Genomic DNA, 11,388 nt, shown 5'->3' with positions numbered 1-11,388 from the left:
GGTTTAGGTTAGGTTTGGTTTGGGTTGAGTTGGTTTGGTTTGGGTTGGGTTCGATTGGGTTAGGTTGGATTCAGTTGGGTTTGGGAGTTGTGTTAGGTTAGGGTGGGTTGGGTTCAGTAGGGCTGGGTTGGGTTAGGTTCAGGGGTTGGGTTTCGTTGGTATTGATTGGGTTCGATGGGGTTCAGTTGCATCAGGTTCGGTTGGGTTCAAGGGTTGGGTTGGGTTCGATTGGATTCGGGAGTTAGGTTCGGTTGGGATGGGTTTGGTTGGGTTTGGGTGTTGGCTTTGGTTGGGTGGACTCAATCAAGGTTGTCAAACTCGAAAGTTTACGTAAACTAGTGACAATCCAGTAAACTTGACTCGTAAACTCGTAAGAGTTTACTTTGTATGAAAAAAAATATAAAAACATCCTAATTCAAATAAGATAACAAAAATGTAAAAAGTAAAATATCCAAGAGTTTAAAAATATTGTGGCAGCAAGTTTCTTTACTTTATTTTTAAAAAAATAAAAGGAATGATATTGTGCAGTGTTGTAAAGTAGTGCAATGCTTATAAAACAAATTACTATTAAAACATACGTTGCAGCTGTAAAATAAAATATCATTAAAATATGTGTTGTAGTGCTATGAATGAATCCAACGTAAAATTATTAAAAAAATATTTGTTGCAGTGCCTGGGACATCAACTCAACTTAAAATCATTAAAATAATGTTGCAATGCCCGTGAACCCAAATTTCAGATTTTATAAAAGTTACAGTGCCATAAAAATGTTTAAAATATACGTTGCAATGCCCGTGAGTGCCAGTGCCATAAAAGTGTTTAAAATATATGTTGCAGTGTCCGTGAACCCAAATTTCAAATTTCAATGGTTGAGGGTTGCACTTACAGAACCCACAAGGATGAGAGCGAAGGCGCGATGGAGGACGAGGTCAAGATCGACGGCGCGATGGAGGCTGAGTTCGAACATCGAGATGGACGACCCGACGAAGGGCAAGATCAAATGAGATCGAAAGCAAGAGTGCGAGAAAGAAGGTGAACAGTGAAAACCAAGATGAACAGTGAGTGAATCTTTTAAAAAACCTAATCTTGTGAGTCCTAAAAACGTGGTCATTTTGTGTCTTCGAATTTTTTTCCCAAACTTGCAAAATCGGAACCAAACTCACGATTTTAGGCAAGTTTACCACAATTCTACCGATCCTACTCTACAAACGAGTTTGCTTACGAGTTAACTCAAAAGCAGTACCTAAACTCGTAAACTCGACCGAATTAACGAGTTAACTCGCATTTTCGATAACCATGAGCTCAGTTGTGTTTGGTTGTGTTGGGTTCAGTTGCATTGGATTAGGTTCGGTTGGGTTGGGTTGAGGTGGGTTTGATTGGGTTGGATTGAGATCGGTTAGGTTGGGTTAGGTTGGGTTCAGCAGGGTGGGGTTCGTTTAGGTTAGGTTGGGTTGGGTTGGGTTGGCTTCGGGGGTTGGGTTTAGTTGTGTTTGGAGGTTAGGTTCGGTTAGGTTCAGTTGGATTGGGTTGTGTTTGATTGTTGGGTTCGGTTGGATTTAGTTGGTTTGGGTTGGGTTGAGTGGGGTTGGGTTCAGTTCGGTTCGATTGGGTTGGGTTAGGTTGGATTAGGTTGTGTTTGATTGTTGGATTTGGTTGGGTTGGGTTGGTATGGGTTGGGTTGGGCTACGTTGGGTTCTATTAGGTTCAACTGTTTTCGGTTAGTTCGATTTGATTGGGTTGTGTCGGGTTGGGTTGAGTTGGGTTGGATTTAGGGGTTGGGTTCGATGGGTTTGGTTACGGTTGGGTTTGGGATTTGGGTTAGGTTGGTTTGGGTTGGGTTCGATTCACTTGGGTTGGGTTCGGTTAAGATTGGTTGGGATGGATTGGGTTCGGGTGGGTTGAGTTCGAGGGTTGGGCTCGAGGGTTGAGTTTGGTTGGGTTCGGTTTGGGTTGGTTAGGTTGGGTTCGGTAGGGTTTGAGGGTTGGGTTGATTTTGGGAGTTAGGTTGGGTTGGGTCGGGTTGTGTTCGGAGGTTAGGTTCAGTTCGGTTCGATTGGGTTGGGTACGGTTCAATTGGGTTCTGTCGGGTTGGGTTGGTACGGTTTGGTTTGTTTAGGATCGGATAGGTTGGGTTCTGTTTGGTTTGGGTGTGGTTGGGTTCGATTGGATTGGGGTGGGTTGAAATCAATGTTCATGGTTTGGGTTCGGTTTGATTAGGTTCGGTTGGGTCAGTTGGGTTGGGTATGGTTGGGTTGGGTTGTGTTTGGAGCTACTGGGTTGGGTTGGATTGGTTGGGTTGGGTTGAGTTATGTTAGGTTGTGTTGGGTTTGGGTTGGGTTGGGTTGGATTTGGGTTGGGTTGGGTTGGGTTAAGTTGGGGTTGGGTTAGGTTGGGGTTGGGGTTGGATTTGGGTTGGGTTGGGATTGAGATTGAGTTGGGTTTGGGTTTGGGTTGGATTTGGTTTGGGTTGGGGTTGGGTTTGGTTTGGGTTGAGTTAGTTTGGTTTGGTTTGGGTTTGATTGGGTTCAGTTAGACTGGGTTGCGTTCGGTTGGGTTTGGGGGTTGAGTTCGGTAGGACTGGATTGGGTTAGGTTCGGGGTTGCGGTTGAGGTTGGTTGGGTTTGGTGGGGTTCGGTTGCGTTAGGTTCGGTTGCGTTAGGTTCGACAGTCGGGTTTGGTTCGATTGGGTTGAGTTGGGTTGGATTGGGGTTAGGATTGGGTTGGGGTTAGGTTGGGTTCGGTTGGGTTGGGTTTAGGTTATGTTTGCTTTTAGGTTGGGTTTGGGGGTTGGGTTGGGTTGTGTTGAGTTGGGTTTGTTGGGTTTAATTGAGTTTGGTTGGGTTCGGCTAGGTAGGTTTGGGTTCAATTGGGTTCGGGGGTTGGGTTGGGTTCCGAGGTTTGGTTAAGTTAGGTTGGGTTCGGTTCGATTTAGTTGGGTTAGGTTGGGTTAGGTTGGGTTTAGGGATTGGGTTCGAGGGTTGGGTTGCATTGGGTTCGGGAGTTGAATTTGGTTGGGTTAGGTCGCGTTGGGTTCAGGGGTTAGTCTCGATTGGGTTCGATTGAGTTCGGTTCGGTTCAATTGGGTTCGGTTCAGTTGGATTCGGTTCGGTTTGGTTGGGTTTAGTTGGGTTGGTTTGGGTTCAGTTCGGTTGGGTTGGGATGGGTTAGGTTCGTTGGGTTCAAGAGTTTGGTTACGTTCGATTGGGTTTGGTTCGTTTGTTGGGTTTGGTTCGGTTGGGTTGTGTTGGCTTAAGTTCAGTTGGGTTCTGCTCGTTTGTTGGGTTTGGTTCGGTTCAGTTGTGTTTGGTTAGGTTGGGTTCAAGGGCTGGGTTAGGATATGTTCGGTTCGGTGGTTAAGATGGGTTGGGTTGAGTTGGGTTGGGTTGAGTTCGATTGAGTTAGGTTGGGTTCGATTCGGTTCGGTTCAACTCGGCTTGGTTCGGTTCGGCTCGGCTCGGCTCGGCTCGGCTCACCATTTTACCTTTATATATTCCAAATGCACTGCCCCTTTGTACTCTACCTTTATATATTCCAAATGCACTACGAAATAGATATTCCAAGAATACTTTTCAATACGCAATCTTGAAACGGCACGGTAAAAGAAATAACATGCGTATGCAAGATTTATTCAAGAATACAGAATGACTTTCGATGGTTTCAGAGGGAAACACCTTCATCCTCGGAAAGTTTTAACTTGAAATTAGCACAAGATAGATACACGATGATTTTTCTTTTTCTGTGAAGTAGTAGAGAAGAGATACATCATCATCATACATGCTACCTAACCATATCATATTCAACAGATATGGACAGATAGTAGTTACTCATACAAAATGGACATTTCTAACAGAAGCTACAAATGCTGATTTACTACAACTTACATTTTAACGGCGCCCTGGTAGGCCAAAAACGGAAAGAAATTGTATGATATTGAACAGATAACTCATGGATCTTCTTCCACAGGTGCCTCAATATAGATATTATCTTCTGCACTGGGGTTCGCATGATACTGGCCATATATTGCATAAACACCAATCATGACAATACAAAGAACCACAAATCTGACCCATGCCTCTTCATGCAACTGCCAACAGAACTTCGTCGTTATGTAGTTTTAATGTACAAATAATCAGCTGAAAAACTTTTCAAAGAATGGATTATTTTGGCCATGTATTAAAAAAGGAGAGATAATGGGCATACCTGGCCAAATAAGAACATGTTGAAAAATATGCAGATATTTGGCAGAATGGGAACCCCTGGGCAGGAAAACCCTGGTGCATTTGCGTAAACCTATAAAGCAAAATGACGGAAGAATGGAATCAGTGAAAGAAATTGACATCAAAATCTAGCAAGCTCGTCAATTTCACAAATTTTAACATGGTTTTGATGAAATCCGGGAAGCAGAGTTGTTGACCTTCAGATTGCCTTTCCGTTTGGTGTATTTGACACATACAACCATCAATGTGTTCTTCATTTTGTGGTATGATCCAGGAAAAGAAGGCAACAAACGGTTTCAGATTACTCTCTCCACTCCATTAATGACGAGACTCGATTAAAAACTCGTGACTTTGATTAGTATTTATACATTGTCCAATAACCAAATCGGAAATTTTACATGTTCATTCATCATACAACAACCTTCTATCCATAGAATATAACTATATATTATTATAAACATATTCTGCAACTAAAGCATTTCGACATGGCCCAAGGCAGCATAAATTTGAGCACTGTTTAGATAAATTTCTCAATAAATACTTATATGAAAAGAAAATAAAAAGATAAAGTGAACCCGCAAGTTAAAATTACCTAGCATAAACTAATTATAAAAGCTTTCTCATTTTATCTTCTTCAAAAGTTGATTTTGACTTTATACAAAACTAAAATCTTTTAACCTAATTTTTTTCTCTTAAAATATTTATAGAGAAATTTATCAAAATAACACTTTAATAAATTATAAAATAACCCTCACCTGACGGAAAACAAGAGCAGCAGAAGCACCGGCTGCGATAACTATGGTGAGAATCAGAAAAATAAATGAAGCATCATAACGGTACAAGAGCCCAGTAGCAAATCCACAAAGAGCAACGACAATGAGGCAAATTACACCTTCCCGCTCAGCAGAAGACGACACTTGACTACCTTTCTTATCCTTCCAGCGAAGTACAACAACACATGCTGAGACAACTGAATATCCAGTCTGAAATAAGTTAATACATCATGTGAGGGACATTAACTAAGAATTTTCAATCACCAATCAAACATAGATAATACATTTTGTCAAGGCACATCATGCCATATTATTTCCCAAATGGAAAATATGATGCACACTATCTTAACACATACCAAAACATGGTAAGATTAGATTAATGTATCCAACACCCACTGAACAAGAAATGTCCCAACGTTCCTTAGTCCACACATATTTCATGTCAATCAAAGCACACGTACATACTATATGATGATACAAAATAAGCTAGATATTTTGTTGGCAAGTCCACTACCAACAGATTAGAAGTCAACTCTTACCAGTGTACCAACGGAAAGAATGTGAGAGAGCACACGCACATCCAACAGCCCACCCAAAATACTGGCAACCAAGCCAACCCAGATCTGAGAATGAATAGGGGTGTGGCGTATGGAGTGAACTCTTGCAAATATTGAGGGTAGTAAGCCATCCCTGGCAATCCCGAGATATAACCGAGACTGCTCATAAGAAACAACCCATTTATATACATTAGCACATGTCAGACACATCAATCATGTCATAATTCAGAAGGGATTTACCTGAACATAGAGACCAACAAGGAGTGTTGTTGTAAGTCCGGCAACAGCACCAATGCTAATCAGAACAGAAACAAATTTTAATCCCTTGGATGTAAAAGCTTCAGCCAGAGGAGCATCTTCTCCTAGAAGATTGTATGGAACCATTCCAGTAATAACCAAGCATACTCCAATGTACAATGCAATACATACTAAGAGGCTTCCTATTATGCCAATTGGCAAATCCCGCTGAAATTTCACAAACAGAAAAGATAAATACAAAAAGTCTAGCTGAACTAATTCTTGAGAATAGAAAGAGAAGAACAAATAAGTGAAAGTGTAAAGAAAAATTAGCCTAAGTAAATATATTATTGTGAGATAATATAAAATAATATTAACTAATTCAAAACCTGGGAGTTGGTACACTAATTTCAATGTTCACTCAATGTGGGACTCCTGGCTCCACACTTGAACTCCTTACAAATGGCAAACTCCCATGCAATGCAAGTGACCGGTAGAGAAACATAACATATGAGAAGATGAATTCATATGAGACCAACATAGGAAGGCAGGCTAAGAGGAATTCTGTTTTTCATATGTTTATCTTGCCACTTAGACATTCTGTTATTATATTTTGTCACTAATGTTAGTAATTCATCTACAATATAAACCATGAATAGTCATGCATAAAGGAGATAAGTGATTTATAATGTTATTTGTTTTCATCTTGGAGGAATCCTTGACCTCGGATCCAAGGAATATTCTGTACTCATTATCAACCAAAATATGGCATTGAACAATACATAAATTCAAAGCAATCCCTATTTTACTTCCAATAAAACTATCATTGTCAACAGATAAATGAGATATAGCAACTGGAAAATTCATAAACTACGGGAGGAATCTCAAATGAAATACCTGAGGCCTCTTAGATTCTTCGGCAGAATTGGCAACTGCATCAAAACCAACATATGCAAAGAAGACTACTGTAGCTCCTGTAAATATAGATTTTAAACCATTTGGAGCAAAGGGAGACCAGTTGGAAACATCAACCTCAAATGCTCCAGCAAAAATGACAATGATAACAATGATTACCTGCAACAAACAGTAAAACAAATTGTGATTTCATATCAGATAAGCCATAATTAACACGTGCTTAATACTGTATTTTGAAAACTTGTAAGATGGAAAGGAACCTTGGTCACTGTCATAATACAATTCGCAATTGACGATTCATGAACACCTAGACATAGAACTAAAGTGAGAAGTATTAGCAGAATAGGAGCCAAGATATTGATGGATAACACATCTCCAATGCTTTCACCATGCCCAATCCAATTTGGAATGTTATCTTTGAAAACAGGAAAGAGTTCTAGAATATTTATCAGATAACTTGCTAGGCTTCTGGCAATACTCGCTGCTCCAATGTGATAGTCAAGCATTAATTGTGCAAAAACAAGAAAAGCCGTAAGTTCATTAAAAGCTGTGTATGTATATAGATAAGCTCCTCCGACAACAGCGGGAAAACGAGAAGCTAGTTCAGCATAACAGAGTGCATTTATAACACACGATGCTCCCGCAAGTATAAAACTTATCGTCACTCCTGTATCACAGAAACAAACACTAATAAGCCACTAAGTTGGAATAATCGTAACTGGAAAATAACCAGTGCATATCAAGCCTCGCAGCAGAAAGTATTTGGGTTTGATTTTCAATATTTGTAAGGATTATCAATACCAGCCAAATAGAAATCCCCATAGACGTCTTTTAAACTAATTATTGCAAAAATAAACAATCTTACAACACATGCTATTATGATTGAATAATAGTGTAAAAATCTTTCAAAGTATCAGATTAAACCGGCACTTTCTAATTAAATTCGCAGTTTTTGACATGTCAGTAATAGCTGATAACTGATTCAAACTTTTGAAACAGTGATATCTCCATTCCATTTCAATAAAGATCTGTGTCTCTTCTTAATCTGATATCAAGTTTATATGATGTGTCCTATTTTGTAATATTTAAAATTTGTGCTATCCTTGTGTGAGTGTAGTACTGCATTCATGTCCATGTCATTTAAGGTTATTGCTACATGAAGTTCAATACTCTTCAACTCCCATTACCCAGGTACTAGCACCTCCAAGTCCAACAACAAACCTAGCGGATAAAAGAACAAAACGTAAAACTTAGATACAGTTATTGCATTAATGCTTGCTTTTGGAGATTTATTTCGGTAATTTATGTTATTTCCTACACAAAGTACAAGCCGGGTGAAACCTTAATTTTAATTAGAGAATTATACCCAAATTTTGTCCAAAATTAAATAATAAAAAAACGTTACAAGTAGTAAGAGAATCTTTAACAGTTGACCTTCAACATAAATCTTAAACATGAGATCTATTATTTACAAGACCTTGCAATAGAGGAATAGATATCTCCACCACGAAGAATGAGTTCTCCTATAAGAATTCTCAATATCTCGAATGATAAAAAAGTTCATAGTTTACATCTTTTCTTACTAAAAAAGTTTATGGTAAGACTTAGAGAAAATTATTCAAGATTTAAAGGTGAGATTTAAATTAGAGTAAAAATTTAAATGGAATTTTAAGAAATCTAATGTCCTAAGTTGTACGGGAGCTACAAAAAAAGTAGTTCAAATAAGATCTTGCAAAATAAAATGATTTAAAAAGTGTTTTCGGTCCTAAAATTTCACAAAAATAATTACTTAATAACTACTATTAATTTGATAACCTACTCTTATGCCCTTAATTAATAATTCATTAAACTAAAGTGACATTAATTTACTACTCAAAGAATAAAAATAATTATATATAAATAAACTTCAACAACGCTTTAGAAGCTAAAAGAGTAGAGGTGTACCGGGTCCGGCGTCGCGGGCCACGGTGCCGGTGACGACGAAGATGCCGGCGCCGATGGATGCGCCAATCCCAAGGAGTACAAGGTCGATGACGCCGAGGCGGCGGGAGAGGCCGAGGTCGGTGCTGTCGCGGTAGGCCTTCTCCTCCGGCGTCGCGAGGCGCTTGGATCGGCGCGCCGACGACCAGAAATGCGAACAACCCGAGGAAGACAAGGAAGAAGAAGGAGTAGCAATTCTCATGGCGAAAATAAGGTCAAACTAGAAGACACGGAAAAAACTAGTGTCACAGATTCACAGAGATTTTGGATTGGGAGAGAGAAAGAAAGTCAGAGTGGATGCAAAGTTTGCATGCTGATATAAAAAAAGTGTAAACGGAAGTTGATTCTGATGGGAAACAAAATACAATAATAATAAAATTATTATTATTATTATTAAATATAAAAGGGGACAAATGTGGATTTTTTTTTTCTTATTTCATGAATAAGTTTTTTTGGCTATATGTTTATTCTGGTAAAGACAACACGTGGATTAATTTGAATCTGGCCTTATTTCAGTCCAATTACATAATTTTATATTTGAATTATAGTTTCTAAGATTATGATACAATATTTTAAAATTTCTCAATAAATATAAATTTAAGCAAAAAAAAAAAAACTATTAAATTGCATGGAGTTTATTGCTTCTTATCCAATTTCCCATTCGAATATTTTTATTCAAATATTGATAGGTTTTCGTAACATTCTCAATATGTTTTAATATAATTTTATTTGATAAAACATACTTAGTTTAAATTTGTTATTACTTTAAAATCATTTCAAGGTGTTTTTTTTTTTGCATTGATTATTTTTAAGATTCTCTCATAAAGCTTTTTGTTTGAATGTGTGAGCAGAAAGAAAAGTGTAAAATAAGGGCTTAATAGCATATTTTACTAGTAAAAAATATCAAAGATCGATTGTAAAAGTTAAAATTAAAACAATTAAAGTTTAAAAATTATAAGAGATGTCAACCGATGACATCTAAAATTATAAAAGATCTATTTATAAATTACAATTTTAATTTAACTTGTATAGTCTAAATTTTTTTTATCTCGTCGTAAAGCTATATGAAAAGTATCCTCTTTTTTTTTTCTAATTTGATTATTGTAATTGGAAAGATGATTTTACAAATTTTAGAAAATTTAAGAACTTGAATTACTTTTATTTTTAAATGTTTAATTTTAAAAAAATGTATAAATAATATAATTTAAATTTGTAGATTTGTTATTTTAATGCAGCAAGCACTAGATATAGGAACTATCACGAAATAACATGTTTATGAGAAAAAAAAATCTTCTACAAATGAGATATACAAAAAATGTGGCTCGCATTCACTAGAAATTAGTTTTACAAAAAGTAATTAGTTTTATCAGGTGCCTTACCCACATCACAATCACACATTATATATATATATATATATATATATATATATATATATATATATCAAAACCCGCGAACTTTAATTTGAACTCTCGTAACCCAATTTTTCGTTTTTTTATCTTGTTTAATATTCATGTTTTTTATGTTTTCATCTAATTCAAGTTTCCAAAATAGGAAATAATATAATAATAAAATAATAGACATAAGAAAACTTCAAAGGCTTCAAAGGGTGAACTTTACGTTACAAACTACTTTTCTTTTTTCAAAAAATTAATTTCATGACTATCTTTTTTATTTTGATTTCTCTCATTTCCACATTTAAGCATAAATTTTTTTAAAAACTCATCACACCATTGAATGGTCAAAACTTCAAGGATTAGTTTCTACTTATTAAAAATTCAATAACAGTTTATTGTTGGATATAATTAAAGTATTGGGTACTGAATTTTGGATTTGGACAAAATGTACAGAGATAATGAAAATTAACTTTCTTATGTTTATGCTTGTTTACTTTTATTCTTGTCTATGTTTGTAAGGTGGTAAAATTGAGATACTACTAGTTGTAACTGATGTAATAAATTTGCAAAATTAATTGTTTTTATTTTAAATTCAATATTGTTATATTACCAAATTGGTATTTTTGAATAAAAAAAAATTGTTGATTTTATAAGTGAGTTAAGTTGTATACATATGAGTCTAAGTTGTATATTTATTTGTCTAAGTTGAAATTGATATATGATTACAATTTTGATAAGTTTTTATCAAAGTCTCACTTAAGCGAACCAATCTTTGTTCAAACGAAAATACAACTGTAACTTAATTCATTTTTTTTTCAAATTTTCATCCAAACAACAATATTCTACTCAATTGACACATTATTTTCATCATAAGTTATCCAACAAAAAATAGGATTCTCACTTCGTTAACACTTTGATCAAGCTAAAAGTTTGGTAGTTGATCTTAAGTTTCGATCTTTAATTAAAAGTCTATAGAGATAATATTTTATCGCGTAAGATTTTTTTAGTGTAGGTTAGTGAGCTTTGACCTTTTTTTTTTATTTGGTACATAACATTTTCTATAGTTACATAATTATGTTGCTTCTTTTTTAATTGCATTCTTGATTCAATTATCTTTAATTTGAATTTAAGAATATACTTTTTGGTTTTTTGTGGTGAAAGAAATAATTGTTATTGTTTTGATGTAATTAATAGAAAACATATGAGGTATAACAAATGTTTTATATTGAATTAAATGATACGTGGTTAGTTTAGATGTAATTCAAGTTGAATCGGTTAATGTGTAGAATATGTTCTTAAGTTTGTGATTTAGTAT

The 11,388-nt window shown here is 36.0% G+C and overlaps 1 protein-coding gene across 2 annotated transcripts; it reads right to left on the bottom strand.

Annotated features, from left to right (window-relative positions):
* Window positions 1–3,596: 3,596 nt before the first annotated feature.
* On the bottom strand, window positions 3,597–9,004 carry LOC106759568 (cationic amino acid transporter 9, chloroplastic). 2 transcript variants are annotated; one of them, XM_014642793.2, is made up of 9 exons: window positions 8,644–9,004; window positions 6,960–7,366; window positions 6,682–6,858; window positions 5,788–6,012; window positions 5,530–5,706; window positions 4,973–5,200; window positions 4,415–4,468; window positions 4,201–4,290; window positions 3,597–4,084 (listed from the first exon to the last, which is right to left on the bottom strand). In XM_014642793.2, exons 1-9 carry the CDS (start codon window positions 8,879–8,881, stop codon window positions 3,944–3,946), a joined length of 1,737 nt encoding a protein of 578 aa, XP_014498279.1. In that variant the 5' UTR covers window positions 8,882–9,004; the 3' UTR covers window positions 3,597–3,943. The 2 variants fall into 2 exon arrangements, with proteins under 2 accessions (XP_014498279.1, XP_014498280.1); XM_014642794.2 differs by lacking the exon at window positions 4,415–4,468 and having other exon boundaries at window positions 8,644–9,003.
* Between the last annotated feature and the right edge of the window lie 2,384 nt (window positions 9,005–11,388).

The sequence above is a fragment of the Vigna radiata genome, chromosome 4, assembly GCF_000741045.1.
Source record: "Vigna radiata var. radiata cultivar VC1973A chromosome 4, Vradiata_ver6, whole genome shotgun sequence".
Classification (NCBI taxonomy): domain Eukaryota; kingdom Viridiplantae; phylum Streptophyta; class Magnoliopsida; order Fabales; family Fabaceae; genus Vigna; species Vigna radiata.
Note: the sequence above shows the minus strand (reverse complement) of the source record. Positions and strands in the feature narration are given on the sequence as shown.